The sequence below is a fragment of the Schistocerca nitens genome, chromosome 1 (genome assembly GCF_023898315.1).
Source record: "Schistocerca nitens isolate TAMUIC-IGC-003100 chromosome 1, iqSchNite1.1, whole genome shotgun sequence".
Classification (NCBI taxonomy): Eukaryota; Metazoa; Arthropoda; class Insecta; order Orthoptera; family Acrididae; genus Schistocerca; species Schistocerca nitens.
In genome coordinates this window covers 487,194,250-487,212,060 of record NC_064614.1, presented here as the reverse complement: position 1 = coordinate 487,212,060, position 17,811 = coordinate 487,194,250, and the positions used below count along the sequence as shown (strand labels likewise).

At 41.7% G+C, this 17,811-nt stretch overlaps 1 protein-coding gene across 1 annotated transcript in view; it reads right to left on the bottom strand.

Moving 5' to 3' along the window:
- Positions 1-17,811, bottom strand: part of LOC126252560 (prefoldin subunit 6) — a 60,182-nt gene that overhangs the window by 16,550 nt on the left and 25,821 nt on the right. Inside the window, exon 3 of the mRNA XM_049953464.1 lies at positions 7,284-7,408. Coding sequence (XP_049809421.1) covers positions 7,284-7,408 — 125 coding nt within the window. The remainder of the gene's footprint in view (positions 1-7,283; positions 7,409-17,811) is intronic.

The window sequence follows — 17,811 nt, the reverse complement described above, 5'->3', positions numbered from 1 at the left end:
AGACTGTGTAACAGTTATTGAATCAGACTGAAGTAATCAAATATTTCGAAAAGACCCATATTGTATAACCTTAAACAAGCATACAAAAATTTTTGAGGCAAGTTTTCCAGCACACACACACACACACACACACACACACACACACACACACACTTTCATCACCAAAATATGAAACTAATGACAGAAAATAGTACCGTATTTACTCGAATCTAAACCGCACTCGAATCTAAGCCGCACCTGAAATTTGAGACTCTAAATTCAAGGGGAGAGAAAAGTTTTAGGCCGCACCTTCAAATCGAAACAAAGTTCGTCCATTGTAATATAAGACACAATTTAGGTCGAATGAATGACGATACAGCTACAGTAGTTTGGTTCGAGTCGTAAGCTTAGCAGTTAAGCTTTACCAGGTAGCCATTGCTATGCGTCAGGCGCTCCGTCCGTATTTATACAGGTACCCTTCCTTTTTCACGTGCTTCGTCTGGTTTGAATCGATTGCTTATTTTGCTTTGATCTGATAAGTGCTGTTTTCTTTGTTATGGGTGTTTACGTCACTATAAGCTGAAAATGCATTACTGTACTGTGCCATGCATTGTTTGTCGCATTGTGATAGTGCGGGTTTACGGCCTGTCGCCGCTCGCGGCATGGCTTGCTTTTGCGCGCGCTACCGCCGCTTTAACAAAAAAATAAATAAAATAAAAAAAAATAGGAATCGATTCATAGCAAAACAATGGCAAGAGACTGCTATTTGTTGTTACTTACACTGCTGCTTTCTTTGATAATGATCAACAAGAACCAAATAATAGACTGCCTATGATAGAACATGTTCTGAACGAGAGTTAGGCGAAAATTTTTCTTCATTTGAAAATCTGTGCGGCCGCTTCTTTAGTACATCAAATTCTGCACAGAAATTAGAGTCATCTTAGATTTAAAAATCTAGTCAGTTGCCTTGCTTCATTTCTGACTATCACTATTAGGCATAAGAATAATATGAATATAAACATGACACATTACGTATATTCTTCCGCGTTTGCTGTTGTCTCACTCTAGTTTCGTAGTTTATTAGGCAGACAGGATTTAAATGAGATAGCAGCAAACACGAAAGAATGCATGGCAAAATGTTTATATTAGTATTATTCTTATGGTGAAGAGAATACTGCATGTGATTCACATTTCATCAGGTTCCTATTAGCAACCATCTCTTCCCACAGGTAGGAAAAAATTCAGAAAGTAGATTTGGCCATTTTTGCTACATTCGAAGATGAACAATACGGAATTTGTATTTACTTCGTTGGATAATGTATGAAAATGCAGTGGTCGAAACTCGGGGCGGAGGAAAAGAAGCTCGTCTTCCAATTTTTTTTTTTATTTATTTACTGACGCAGAGGTTTTGGCACCAGTATTTATCTTTGTGCCTACAAATCATGCCTATGCAGCGCTTCATATATTCGACGGCGGAAGTCAGTTGTGGCGGCAGTAGAGATGGGTCGAACTCGTTCATTCCCGTGAAGTACTTCATTCATTTCACTCTTTGCCGTGAGGCGTTCAAATGAAGTAGTTCATTCATGAAGTACAGAAGCCTGGCGAAGTTGCCCAGTTCGCCGTTCAGCCGCGGCTACGCTCGCTTCGCCTCGCTCGTACAATAAAGCTTCGTAATACTTCATATTTTTACCAACTGATGGCCGAACTATGCGGTAACGTGCACGCAACGTTTTGCGTCTTACAGCGTCTGAGTTAAATACAGGATGGTCGAAGGGGACAAAGGAAAGATAAACAGAGAAGCCTGTCACATATAAAGAAGGTATTACGTTTAATTTTGCTCGACATTTTCTCATGAAGCGCCAAAAAGTCTTCATCTGCCAAGTGAAACCTTATTTGTTGTATTTATGGACTGAAAACTTGGGCTACAAACGAAATGCAGTCCAAGTTTATGTTCCTTTTAAAATTTAATCCAAAATAGAATGAGTATGTTTACCACTGTCACAAAGTCTATATACCCACGTTAAGTAATTATTCAGAAGTTTTCCGGGATTTTATTTTTGAGAATAATAACCCTCTAAATTCAAAACGTAAACTGTCACCTGTAGTCATTGGTACGATTTCAGGTAAAATCCCTCTTTATTTTATTCGAAAGCAGTTTTTGTGTCTGTTCACGTTTATACAATGGCTAGCAACACGCGATCGCGTAAAAGTAGTGAAATTTGGGGTTTCTTCGCCGATTTAGGTTATGTGAAAGCAAAGTGCAACTGTTGTTCTAAGTGTATTTCACCGTGCGATTCGTCGACAGGCAGTACAGGGAGGATTGAAGTGAAGGGAGAATGAGTGACGTAGCGCCAATGTAGCGGGAGAGGGAGAGGGGAAGAGAGTGAGTGAACGAACTAGAAAAAAAGTGTGGAGTGTACTATCTGTGGAGAGTTTGAAGTACCAGTTCATTAAAATTGAGTGGTTAGTTCACACTTCACTGGAGTGAAGCGTTCATTTAAACGACTCATTCACGAGCTCCCCATCACTAGGCGGCACCTACCAACATTTTTCAGAACTTCCGCTTACTTTGCACTCGATTCTAAGCCGCAGGCGGTTTTTTGGATTACAAAAACCGGAAAAAAAGTGCGGCTTAGATTCGAGTAAATACGGTAAACAGAAAACTGTAAAACAAAAGTCAATATTCGAAGTTACAAGCAATGCCTTGCAAAAGTGTTTGTGACCCATCATCTATTGATTCCAACAGGGGGAAATGTGCTTACTGTGCAGGTGGATTTCAGATGCATAAAATTTTGGAAGAATCCTTTGCTGAATGGTGAAAGTTGTCCTATTTGGTTCAGCACAACTTCACTGCCAAGCAGCAGAGATATTTGCTTAACTGCACAAAAGAAAATCAAAGACTCACAATTCGTTATCAAGTGTGATTTTTCTAAAAATTACAGCATAGTCTATAAGACTAACTTTTTTCTTCCAAAAATTACCTCCAAAATTCAGATGAATCTTATACTCTGAATTAATATAAAAATGTCCAGTGTTTGATTTAAAATTTCTGCCTGTCTTAAAAGTGGCCATACATTTGATGCCAGGGGAAACATATCTCCATCTGGCAATAATGGATTCAACTCGCAGCAGCAGTGCACCAATGCAATGAACATGAGTCGCAAGAATTCACAAGGCTGCTAACACACTCTCTTTCCCACCCCGCCATTACAAACCCGGAACACTGTCTAGCCAATGATGTGTCATTGCAGTTTATGATACCAGTGGATTTGAACTGAAAGTGATTTGTGTTATTAGTACCAGTACAATATTTTTGTTAGTAGATAGTTTTATTATGGGACAATAAAAGCTATTTATATGATGCAGACTATAAATTAAAAGTAATAACATATGCAAAAAAACATGGAAAAAGAGTAGCTGAGTGGCATTTCAGCCCTCCAATAACAAAAAACCAATCGCGATTGGTGGGCTAGTACAGAAGGACTGAAAAAAAAAATGAATAAATGTGCAAATAGAGAACTGAATGCAAAATGGCCAAAACTAAAAGATGATGTATTGAAATGGATTCAAGGACACTGTCAAAATGCACTGGAATTAGTACAAAAGTTATTCAAATACACTCTCGTAAGCTAGCATTACAGCGGAATTTAACAGACTTTAAGGGTGGAGTTGGTTGGTACTACAGGTTTATGAAGAATCCTGCATTTAGAATGCGAACCAAAACCAAAACATCTCAGAAAATGCCACATCAGTATGAAGAGAAAATATTATCTTTCCATCACTTTTATTCAACATCAAAAGAAAACCAGTGTGGAACTGAGCAAATTAGCGAATACGGACGAAACTCCTCTTGACATTTGATGTGCCAAGTAACGGAATTGTTGCCATGAACGGTGCTACAACTGTAACTAAAAAGTAAGTGGACATGAAAAAATCCACTACATTGTTGTCCTTTCATGTTGTGCTGTTAGTACTAAACTTAATGCAATGATCATTTTCAAGCAAAAACCAAAGCCAAAAGCTTCTGAAATACCGCCAGGTGTTATTCATGTACATGACAAGGGTTGGATTGATGAGGCAGGTATGAAATTATGGATTAACATAGTGTGAGAGAGATGGAAAGTTATTCTGTTTTTCAGATGGGTCTGCTGCACAATACAAAAACAAAATAACTTCTTAAACCTCTGCTTCCATGATGACAATTTTAAAGCGGAAGCAGAATGGCACTTTTTTGCCGCAGCATGTGGCAAAGGGGCTTGTGATGGTTTTGGAGGACATGGAAAGAGACTGGCAATTTGCACCAGTTTGCAAACACCCTATGAAAAACCAAATACAAAACCCTATGAAAAACCAAATACAAAACCTACTGAAACTTTTTGAATGGGCAGTAGAGAACATTGCCAACATAGACTTTGCATATTCAGCTCAATAAAACTATGTTGAATCAGAATGCTTCTTGAAAAATTGCTTTCAACAACCACTGACTATCAACAGAATGCATTGGTACCATGCACTCATTTCGAAAACTAAATCAAAAATATTTGTGAAAAACATTTCTTTGGATTCAGAAATCTGTGGAAAGGAAGTGTCAGAATTTCCTGATAGACTAAAATTAGCACACATATTAGGCTACATCAATTTCGCCTTTCTACTTAACTGATGGCTTGGGTATGTGTTACAGAAAAATGAAGAACCTGATGAAGTAAAAAATAACTTTTCCTCATCCAGCTGGGTCATGTACTTCCTTCTGACAGCCAAGAAATGCTGATGTTCTGTGGGTATCAGTAATGGATTTTCTGGTGAAAGTAAATTCCGTGACTCCTGCTGGAAGAACTTATATTTTCAAGTAAAGTGACTAGTATCAAATGAATGAACCCTTTTCAAACATAAAATAATACACAGATCCTGTTACTTTATAGTTATTTGTATTGTGGACTATTTACTTGAATCTTTATCATAACAGTGTTCATTTTTATTTTCATGAAAAATGTCAATTTAGAAATGTAAAATTAGCACGAATACACATTCAGATTATTGGCAATAGGGCTTCAGGTCATCATCATCTTTTTTACTAACAAGGGAACCTCCCCATCGCACCCCCCTCAGATTTAGTTATAAGTTGGCACAGTGGATAGGCCTTGAAAAACTGAACACAGATCAATCGAGAAAACAGGAAGAAGTTGTGTGGAACTATGAAAGAAATAAGCAAAATATAAACTGAGTAGTCCATGGTGCAAGATAGACAACATCAAGGACATTGTGAGCACAGGCGTGCCGTGGTCCCGTGGTTAGCATGAGCAGCTGCGGAGCGAGGTCCTTGGTTCAAGTCTTCCCTCGAATGAAAAATTTATTTTCGCAAAGTTATGATCTGTCCGTTCGTTCATTGGGGTCTCTGTTCACTGTAATAAGTTTAGTGTCTTTTTTTTTGTGACCACACCGCAAAACCGTGCGATTAGTAGACGAAAGGACGTGCCTCTCCAATGGGAACCGAAAACATTTGATCGCAAGGTCATAGGTCAACCGATTTCATAGGTCAACCGATTCCTCCACAGGAAAACATGTCTGATATATTCTATACGACACTGGTGACGGCATGTGCATCACATGACAGGAATATGTTGTCAACCCACCTAACTTGTACACTTGGCGAATGGATAAAAAGATTCTTCCACCTTGTCCGATTTAGGTTTTCTTGTGTATGTGATAATCACTCCCAAAAAAGTGATGAATACATAAGAGTTTGTCACATAAACTGCAACAAATGAATGCAACAGTTTCACAGTCGCACAGTTTTCCCTGTACTCTGTCAAAACAAATGTTTTGTTTCGATGTTTGTTTAGGTGTAGCGTCCCCATACTACGGCGCAGTTACCTCGCATCGGACGCATGCGCATGGACTACTCAGTTTTTATGTTTTGCTTATTTTTTTCATAGTTCCACACAACTTCTTCCTGTTTTCTCGATTGATCTGTGTTCAGTTTTTCAAGGCCAATCCACTGTGCCAACTTATAATTAAATAACTGTCTGAAAATAAAAAATTAAACTTTTCACTCGAGGGAAGACTTGAATTGAGGACCTCTCGTTCCGCAGCTGCTCACGCTAACCACGGGACCATGGCGCTCCTGTGCTCACATTCTCCTTGATGTTGCCTATCTTGCGCATGGACTACTCAGTTTTTATGGTTTGCTTATTTTTTTCATAGTTCCACACAACTTCTTCCTGTTTTCTCGATTGATCTGTGTTCGGTTTTTCAAGGCCAATCCACTGTGCCAACTTATAATTAAATCTGAGGGGGGTGCGATGGGGAGGTTCCCTTGTAAGGAAGAAATTATCATCCCAAATTTATATTTTGGCCTCATGGAATAAATTTCTAAATTTTAAAATACATACTTTTTGAAAAAAATTTAAAATTTAAAATTTTGCTTGGAAAAATTTTCTTGTAATAAGCTACATATTATTCTACACCACAAGGAAGGGTGTGAAAATTGCTGTAAAATTGTATTCATCCAAGGTCTTTAACTCAATTACGAAAGCTTCTACAGCAATTCTAAAAACTGCTGTTCCCTGTTTGTGGGGCCATTTATGATAACTTTACAGCTCTGTAATTAAAAAACAAATCAACACATCACAGTAAAATTTCATATTTTTGTAAGTCTATACCAAAAGTACACCTGTGCCAAATTTCAAGAAAATCTCAGATGGTGAGCTAGCAAATGGTCTTTTTCTGTGTTGATTTGACATGGAATGACACTTGCATCCTTTCAAAAACATATTTCATCCCTCAATGTACATTTTGAAGCACAGTTCTGTCTTGAGGGTTTCAGCCAGATACTGAAGACCACCGTGAAGTCAAAGTGACAAACACAGATCCATGAATTTTGCTGCTTTTTTGCATGTGACATTTTACTGAAGTGTGCTGTACGATTTACACTTGTATATGAGCAAAACCAATTTAAAAGACAGATTTTATTGTTAACTTTTCTAACCGAGATGCTACACAAAAAAAAAAAGTTATGTTATTTCGGTAGAGCCACCACCCACGCAGGAGGTCAGTGTGCTAGTCACGTTTCTTGCTACTGCTTGTGTGTGGGGGGGGGGGGGGCAAGGAAGGGAGGCAAGGAGGGGAGGGAGGGAGGCAGGGAGAGAGGTGGTCATTTTTTCCTTTTTGTGGGAAGTGGGCGGTTTTCAAACCAGCATCTGCATAAATATTTCTCCATTAAAATCTGCGTGGTAAAAAATTACATGAAACTCACAGGCTCTAATGTTATTATGTATAACAAGAAACTCTACATGGTGTCTACTTACAGCTCACCACGAATGTAGTCCATTCGCTTCGCCACATTTTGCTTAGCTTCTTCAAGATCTTGCTTCACTAACACTGGACCAATCATTTTATACACTTCGGCATCCTTTTTCAGCAGATCAAGTTCCTGAAAAAAGTGTAAGTCATAAAGAAAAAGGCATACTTAACTCAAAAATATGTTAATAAACCAGAACGAAACAAACAGAAAATTTATTACATCCTATTAACATACATATGGTGCATCATAACTAATAATGAAAACTGACATGACGAAAGTACACGACAATATAAGAAAAAATGTCCCAGTAAACATGGGTCCACCAATGAGCTGTTTGTGAAATGAATGAGAATGAGTGGTTGCTAACTGTCACCGACTTCAGTATGAAATATTGTGGGTTTAAGTCTCCATCCAACAGGTCTCCATTCACCCATGCTCCACAGTTGAAGAATGCATGATGGGATGAAGCATGGTGGGGCACTGGCACATTTTGGTTCTGATGTAAAATTAAATCTAACATGTCAGTATGGTCCAAGATAGATAGGTCAAGCACAGCCTGTATCTTGCCCTCCAGCATCACCTGACAAATCTCTTTATTTTTCTGTCTGGGGTCATCTCAGAAGTGAAGTATATAGCAGTACACACGGTTGACAAAATGGAGCAGTAAATTGTACAGTCTTGTCCAGATTTATAGATGACCCAAGAATAAATTGTAGAGTCTCGTCAAGATGCATACATGACCCGGGGGTACCTGTTTTGTTTTGTTTCAGGGTGCAAAAAACAACTGAAGTCATATGCGCACACCTCAAAACTTTAGAACACAAAAACAGAGAGAAGTTAAAAAATGATTAAACGTCAATCCCAATTGACAAAAGAGAAGATAGCTAAAAACAGGACATGGAGAAAGGGCTACTAAAGACACCATAAAGAAACAGAGGTCCAAAAACAAAAAATTAAATGGCGTTCGCCACATTGCTTTGACGGATAAAAAGTAAAATGGGGCTGAGAGCCCATGTGTCATTTGCTAAAATGGCTGATAACTCAAGACAACAAACCCAAACAGGAACATAAACGGTTAAAGAAAAAAAAAGGACATTCAGCCAGGAAGTGGTGAACAGTTAAAACTCGGGTGCAATGTCGAGAAAGTGGTGGGGGAGCACCACTTAACAAATGACGATGGCTAAAAGGCAGTGTCCAATACACAGCCTAGTTAAAAATTACCTCCTCCCAGCAGGAGAGCCAAGAGGAGGTCGTCCAAGCCACAGAGAGGCTTAATAATCCTGAGCTTATTCCCATGAAGGGAGGACCAATGGCAATGCCAAAGGGACACCACCTCCCGATAGATGCCAACACAGAGACAATTGGAGGGAATATAGGAACTAGTGGACTGAGGTACAAGGACTGCAGCCTCGACAGCAGCATCAGCGGCCTCATTTATTGGCAGACTGACATGACGAGGAACCCACATAAACTGCACAGTGGCTCCACCAAGAGTGAGCAACTGACAGTTTTCCTGGACCTGCTGCATTAATGGATAGGCGGTGTGTACAGCGCACATAGATTTTGAAGGGAGGCGAGAGAGAGTGAGCATTGGACACAATTGAAAAGTTAGTGTCGCCGTATGTACTCCGTGGCCTGAGATATGGCGAAGAGCTCGGCTGTAAATACTGAGCAGTGTACTGGAAGCCAATATCTAAAGACGTGGATGCCAACGACAAAGGCACAACCAACACCGCCGTCAGTTCAAGAGCGATCAGTGTACACAAAGGAACTATCGCGAAATTCCATGCGAAGGTTGTGAATGTGAAGGTGATAGAGCAAGGCTGGAGTAGTGCCCTTAGGCAGTGACTGAAGGCTAAGGTTAACACGGACCACTTCACGAAGTCAAGCTGGTGAAGGGTTCACACCCACCGGGAAAGTTGCAGATAGTGTGAAGTTAAGCTGCCAAAGCAAACACGTAAGTGGACTCCAGGAGGTAAGAGAGAAGAGGGATGCACACCATACTGCTGATCAAAGATATCATCGAAGGAGGAGGTACACGATGGGTGGCCACACATGGCACACAAACGTCATGCACATCTGCTGAGGAGACAGTCACAGTGGTAGGACAGTGGTAGTTCAGCAGCTTCAGCATACAGACTCTCAACCAGGCAAAAGGCGCCAGTGGCCAAATGGATGCCATGATGGTGGATAGTGTTGAGACAGCGTAGGAGGGATGGATGTGCAGACGCATAAACAAAGCACCCATAGTCAACTTTCAAACAGACAAGGGACCGGTACACACGGGGGAGGGTGCTTCGATCGGTGCACCAGGAAGTATCACTGAGGACACGTAGGACATTGAAGGACTGTGTACAGTGTACTACCAAGTAAGACATATGGGAGGACCTAGGCATTCGTCAGTAAATTGCGAGACTCAAGCCACCATACCAGCCAGGCATGAATCACACATTTTATCACCTTGCAAACACAGCTGATAAGAGAGATTGGGTGGTAGCTAGAAGGAAGGTTTTTATCCTTACTGGGCTTAGGTATGGGGCTTCACGCCAACATCCAGGAAACATGCCCACTGCCCAGATGCAGTTGTACGTGTTAAGCAGAAAGTGCTTACCCGCAAGAGAAAGGTGCTGCAACATCTGAATATGAATGGCGCCTGGTCCTGGGGCGGAGGATTGGGATGTAATGAGAGCATGATCTAGCTCCCTCATAGTAAAGGCTGCACTGTAGCACTCACAATTCGGGGAAGAGAAGGGTATCATGGAGGAAGGCAGGGTGATAGTGGGAGGAGCTCGAAACTTCCGCAAAATGGTGGCCCAAGACGTTTGAGATAGCAATAGTGTCCACGATAATATCGTCTGCTACTGTCAGGCCGGAAATTGGGAAATGGATCTTGGTCCCAGAGAGCCGTCAGAGGTTGGCCCACATGACAGAGGAAGGGGTGGAACTGTTAAAAGAACTAGCGAATGAAATCATGTTAGCTCTTTCGCTATCCCAAAGAACGCGACGACACTTGGCACACATCTGTTTATAATGAATGCAGTTTGCCATCATAGGATGACGTTTGACAATGCGGAGAGCTTGTCTCGGTCCGCGAATTGCGCCTCAGCATACCTCAGTCCACCAAGGGACGGGGACACGACGTGATAAAGAGGAAGTATGAGGAATGGAACGTTCTGCAGCAGTAAGGATAACATTTGTGAGATATTCCCCCTGGTCATCACAACTGGAGAAATCTTGTTCTTCGAAGGTCAACAGGGAGGAGTAAAGCTCCCAGTCAGCCTTAGTAAGCTGCCATTTGGGCAGGCGGATGGGGCAGGAGTCAGCAAAAAGATAGCACACAGGAAAAGTTCACTCGAATAGGTATCAGAAAGAATGGACCGCTCAAGACGACGGGCAAGCTGCGCAGTGCAGAAGGATAGGTCCAAATGCGAATAGGTGTGCGAGGAGTCGGAATGGGATGTGGATGCTCCAGTGTTAGGGCAGAAGAGGTTAAGTTGGTTAAGAAGGTCAGCCAAGAGGGCACCTCTCTGACAGGTTCTGGGAGAACCCCAAACTGGATGATGCGCATTGAAGTCACCGAGTAGCAAAAATGGGGGAGGTAGCTGCCCAATAAGCTGAAGGAAGTCTGCCCTGATGACATGGAATGATGGAGGGATGTAAATGGTACAGAGGGAAAATATCAGGTGGGGAAGGGAAGGGAAAGGAGAACTGCAACAGCTTGAAGATGGGTTGACTGTGAATGTCACACCGTATGAGCAGCATGGCGCCCCCATGATATTGAATGCCGACATTGGGGGAAGGTCAAAACGAATCTATAAGTAATGTGAAAGCTCAAAGCAGTCGTGAGGGTGCAATTTCATTTCCTGAAGGCAGAGTACAAGGGGATGCTGCGATGCTAAAAGCAGCCGTAAATCCTATATGTAGGACCCAACGCTGTGAACGTTCCATTGGAGAACAGTCGTGATGAGGAAGAGAAGTAGGGGTGTCAACTCGGCGGCTGCCGAGTTACAGCCGGTGTAGAGTCTCTACTACAGGGCACAGATGCAGGAGATTCCTGCTCCATTGGGTCCACAGAAGCATCGGCTTGCTTGTGGTGTCGGTCCATGGAATCCAACAGTGAATAACAGTCGGCAGTGCGCACCAGCAATATGAAGGCTGGCTGTGCTAAGGAACCACATGGCAACACCATCAAAGAGGATCTTCAAGTTGGCAAAGAAGATAGTTTGCCTTTGGAGGATTTCTTCGAGTCTTTCCAGTTAGAGGAAGACTAGGGTGTTGTTTGACTGTAGGGATGGAGGAAGTCTACAAGGGAGTTCTCCTTCTGTCCTTTCTGCCCTACCGATTGCGTAGCTGGTGGCTTCCCCCCCCCCCCCCTTAAGGTGAGAGTTTGACGATTTGTTGTATTGGGGGGGGGGGGGGGGGGATGGCGATGCTACCTTGGCACTGAGCTATTTCATAACTTCAGAGCTCAATTTGAGATCGCATGTCTGCGTGGCCATGTATTTCATGGAGCGAGGGGTAACGAGAACAGCACTATAGGTGCCAGATGGGAGAACAAAGGGTTTACGACTAGCTGGTAACTACCAAGCAACTGGGTAAGGCATTTTTCCGTCACCCAGATCTCTTTGACAATCCGCTCATTAAGATACACGGGACAATCCCGAGAGGCGGCATGGCCGCTATTACAGTTGATACTGGGGAGGGGCGAGAGGGGGGGGGGGATATACAGCCGGACTGTGATTATTTCATAGCCTGCTTTGATCTTGGACGGCAACACCACTCTATCAAAGGTGAGGAAAAGTGTGCAGATGGGTACTATCTACCAGGAATCTACCTTTTTCCATTACACAATGGACGGCAATGACACCCTGATCGAAGAGGTAAGATTGGATTTCAGCCTCTGTTAGACCGCCGAGCAGCCTGGTGTAAATCACACCACAGGAAGAATTCAAAGTTCTACGGGCCTCGACATGAACAGGGTAGCCATGGAGAAGCAAGGCAGCAAGCAGTTGTTCTTGAGAATCAGAAGTAGTATCCAAAAGCGAAGTGCCATTCCGTAAATGAGAGCAGGATTACATGGCTACACTCCATACAAATACTTTCAGAAACGACTTCCTGACACTTAAATCTATACTCGATGTTAACAAATTTCTCTTCTTCAGAAACGCTTTCCTTGCCATTGCCAGTCTACATTTTATATCCTCTCTACTTCGACCATCATCAGTTATTTTGCTCCCCAAATAGCAAAACGCCTTTACTACTTTAAGTGTCTCATTTCCTAATCTAATACCCTCAGCATCACCCGACTTAATTTGACTACATTCCATTATCCTCGTTTTGCTTTTGTTGATGTTCATCTTATATCCTCCTTTGAAGACACTGTCCATTCCGTTCAACTGCTCTTCCAAGTCCTTTGCTGTCTCTGACAGAATTACAAAGTCATCGGCGAACCTAAAAGTTTTTACTTCTTCTCCATGAATTTTAATACCTACTCCGAATTTTTCTTTTGTTTCCTTTACTGCTTGCTCAATATACAGATTGAATAACATCGGGGAGAGGCTACAACCCTGTCTCACTCCTTTCCCAACCACTGCTTCCCTTTCGTGCCCCTCGACTCTTATAACTGTCATCTGGTTTCTGTACAAATTGTAAATACTCCCTGTAGTTTACCCCTGCCACGTTCAGAATTTGAAAGAGAGTATTCCAGTTAACGTTGTCAAAAGCTTTCTCTAAGTCTACAAATGCTAGAAACGTAGGTTTGCCTTTTCTTAATCTTTCTTCTAAGATAAGTCGTAAGGTTAGCATTGCCTCACGTGTTCCAACATTTCTACGGAATCCAAACTGATCTTCCCCGAGGTCCGCTTCTACCAGTTTTTCCATTCGTCTGTAAAGAATTCGCGTTAGTATTTTGCAGCTGTGACTTATTAAACTGATAGTTCAGTAATTTTCACATCTGTCAACACCTGCTTTCTTTGGGATTGGAATTATTATATTCTTCTTGAAGTCTGAGGGTACTTCGCCTGTCTCATACATCTTGCTCACCAGATGGTAGAGTTTTGTCATGACTGGCTCTCCCAAGGCCATCAGTAGTTCTAATGGAATGTTGTCTACTCCCGGGGCCTTGTTTCGACTCGGGTCTTTCAGTGCTCTGTCAAACTCTTCATGCAGTATCTTATCTCCCATTTCATCTTCATCTACATCCTCTTCCATTTCCATAATATTGTCCTCAAGTACATCGCCCTTGTATAAACCCTCTATATACTCCTTCCACCTTTCTGCCTTCCCTTCTTTGCTTAGAACTGGGTTGCCATCTGAGCTCTTGATATTCATACAAGTGGTTCTCTTCTCTCCAAAGGTCTCTTTAATTTTCCTGTAGGCAGTATCTATCTTACCCCTAGTGAGACAAGCCTCTACATCCTTACATTTGTCCTCTAGCCATCCCTGCTTAGCCATTTTGCACTTCCTGTCGATCTCATTTTTGAGACGTTTGTATTCCTTTTTGCCTGCTTCATTTACTGCATTTTTATATTTTCTCCTTTCATCAATTAAATTCAATATTTCTTCTGTTACCCAAGGATTTCTATTAGCCCTCGTCTTTTTACCTACTTGATCCTCTGCTGCCTTCACTACTTCATCCCTCAGGGCTACCCATTCTTCTTCTACTGTATTTCTTTCCCCCATTCCTGTCAATTCTTCCCTTATGCTCTCCCTGAAACCCTCTACAACCTCTGGTTCTTTCAGTTTATCCAGGTCCCATCTCCTTAAATTCCCACCTTTTTGCAGTTTCTTCAGTTTCAATCTGCAGTTCATAACCAATAGATTGTGGTCAGAATCCACATCTGCCCCTGGAAATGTCTTACAATTTAAAACCTGGTTCTTAAATCTTTGTCTTACCATTATATAATCTATCTGATACCTTTTAGTATCTCCAGGATTCTTCCAGGTATACAACCTTCTTTTATGATTCTTGAACCGAGTGTTAGCTATGATTAAGTTATGCTCTGTGCAAAATTCTACAAGGCGGCTTCCTCTTTCATTTCTTCCCCCCAATCCATATTCACCTACTATGTTTCCTTCTGTCCCTTTTCCTACTGACGAATTCCAGTCACCCATGACTATTAAATTTTCGTCTCCCTTCACTACCTGAATAATTTCTTTTATCTCGTCATACATTTCATCAATTTCTTCATCATCTGCAGAGCTAGTTGGCATATAAACTTGTACTACCGTAGTAGGCATGGGCTTTGTGTCTATCTTGGCCACAATAATGCGTTCACTATGCTGTTTGTAGTAGCTTACCTGCACTCCTAATTTTTTATTCATTATTAAACCTTCCTGCATTACCGCTATTTGATTTTGTCTTTATAACCCTGTATTCCCCTGACCAAAAGTCTTGTTCCTCCTGCCACCGAACTTCACTAATTCCCACTATATCTAACTTTAACCTATCCATTTCCCTTTTTAAATTTTCTAACCTACCTGCCCGATTAAGGGATCTGACATTCCATACTCCAATCCGTAGAATGCCAGTTTTCTTTCTCCTGATAACAACGTCCTCCTGAGTAGTCCCCGCCCGGAGATCCGAATGGGGGACTATTTTACCTCCGGAATATTTTACCCAAGAGGACGCCATCATCATTTAATCATACAGTAAAGCTGCATGTCCTCGGGAAAAATTACGGCTGTAGTTTCCCCTTGCTTTCAGCAGTTCGCAGTACCAGCACAGCAAGGCCATTTTGGTTAATGTTACAAGGCCAGATCAGTCAATCATCCAGACTTTTGCCCCTGCAACTACTGAAAAGGCTGCTGCCCTCTTCAGGAACCACATGTTTGTCTGGCCTCTCAACAGATACCCCTCCGTTGTGGTTGCACCTATGGTACGGCCATCTGTATCGCTGAGGCACGCAAGCCTCCCCACCAACGGCAAGGTCCATGGTTCATGGGGGGGTTTATAACAAGCTGAATTCTGTAGTTATAACAGAAAAACAGACTGAAATATGTCACCATGAGCTGTAACAAGACACCCCCCACCCCCTTTTTTTTAGTATAAAACAATTGTAAAACATAATAAGACATCAGATTTAATTTGAGTAATTGTTGCCCATGTTACTTCAGTTGCTTTTGCCATCGCAATACCTGGATGGTAACCACGGCACATGCTTAGACATCACATGGTACGCTCGCAGTTTATGGTGTCAGTTGATGGCAAATACACATGAATGTGTCTGCCTTTTCGCTACAGGATCCAGCACTTCATGAAATAACACCTATGAGGGACATTTTGTTGCTTGACGTAAGCCAACAAGAGCATATTTTAATCGAAAAGTGTACAGTTCGTGATTTAACAAAGACATGACATTCATCACTAGTGGTGGTCCTTTTTTCAATTTCCCCCAGGGGGCTTGCCACTCTTTGGTGGGTTCGTACTTGGCTACCACAGGGCCCCAGCCTTTGCGGCATTTTTTCCCTTCCGTGCTGAATGGCTATCCTCTTGCTGTTCTTTTTCCCCTCTCTTGGGGAACATGTCTGATATGTTATTGGGAATGTTCTGCATTGTCTGTCGCTTACATAAGAACAGTCTCACCTTTGTTTTTTGCTCTCTTTTCCTTTCATTGTTTCCCTTCTCCTCTTGTTCCTCTGCTTCGGTGTTTGAGGTTCATCTTTTTCTTCCTCCCTGTGTGCTCCTGAAGGCCAGCTCACACGTCTGACACGTAATTCCCAGCTCCGGTTAACCAGTAGATTTCGCATGTACCCATGGTACAGGCCAGTCCCAGAGAAGGCTGACGCCTGTGTTGCAACCTTCCTAAAATGCTGATTGGTCCCTCTGTCAGGTGTTTGGAAGGTGTGACCTAAGTTGTGAACAAACATAATGAGGCTAATGATTCAAAGGCCCTTCCTGCTGCGCCACGGTTCCTCCTGGTCTCGCGTTCTGAAGACGGTCAGTCCTTCAGCGTGGTCAATCCATTTATTTTTCAGAAAGTAGAGAGGATATAAAATGTAGACTGGCAATGGCAAGGAAAGCGTTTCTGAAGAAGAGAAATTTGTTAACATCGAGTATAGATTTAAGTGTCAGGAAGTCGTTTCTGAAAGTATTTGTATGGAGTGTAGCCATGTATGGAAGTGAAACATGGATGATAACCAGTTTGGACAAGAAGAGAATAGAAGCTTTCGAAATGTGGTGCTACAGAAGAATGCTGAAGATAAGGTTGGTAGATCACGTAACTAATGAGGAGGTATTGAATAGGATTGGGGAGAAGAGAAGTTTGTGGCACAACTTGACTAGAAGAAGGGATCGGTTGGTAGGACATGTTTTGAGGCATCAAGGGATCACAAATTTAGCATTGGAGGGCAGCGTGGAGGGTAAAAATCGTAGAGGGAGACCAAGAGATCAATACACTAAGCAGATTCAGAAGGATGTAGGTTACAGTAGGTACTGGGAGATGAAGAAGCTTGCACAGGATAGAGTAGCATGGAGAGCTGCATCAAACCAGTCTCAGGACTGAAGACCACAACAACAACAACAACAACAACAATAAACTTCACAGTCTAACTATGCATTACCAAAGCCATGAAGATTATGGGTAATGAAACTACTGCACAACGGCCTGTAGGTTTTACACCACTATCACACTGTGTAAATTTTGGTGAAGTTCACAGCAGTCTTCCTGACTTTCCTTTGGAATGGATTCATGTTATAAAAAATTATTAGTATGTCTTTTTATTGCGTAAAGCTATTGGTATCCTAGTTTAATTCTGGTTTAAGGTATACCATAGTGAGTGCTAGCATAGTTTGCTCTTATGTGGAACATTAGTGTACACATGAAAAACTGTGTAAATGTGTTAGTATGGTGTCTGTGGTGGCTTAACCATTGCTGATTCTTTTTAAAGTGGACACACTAGTATCTCTATTTGTGCAACAGCAGCTACCGGTGAGTTTCTTCACCACAGGTCTCCAAACCTGATAAGGGTTTCTTTACTCAGGACCCCAAGGTGATGATACACTTCTTTAACTGTCAGAGTCCAAAGTTAGAAGTGGTCTATTTAAGAATCATAAGCTTATGTTTACTTCAAGCTACTTGAATTTTTTACAGATTTCACTAATTTGCTGAAGAAAATCAGGAACAAAATTGTACTGCTAGCCAGATGATGTCACTGATGGGATTGTTTGGGAAGAAATGCTGGCATGACAGAACCCAAAAAATTACACTTTTCAGAGATGATTAACTCAAATTATTGAAGCCACAAAAAAGGGAATAATATTCTTTCTATTGGACTACTTATTTCCATTTCATTTTTTATAAAAATGATTTTGTAGAGTTGAAAGCTGTAGACATATCTAAAAAAAACAAGGAAGACTACTTATGTGCTGTTTTTCTGACTCAAGCTTATTTCCCAATAATCAGTACTTTTGATATTGTCTTCCACAGATAGTACTAAACAAATGTAGAACATTATAAAAGATATCAGATTTATGTACCAGCAGAATATGGGCCAATCTTCAATGCACCTCCACCTTGTTATTTTTAGGGCCT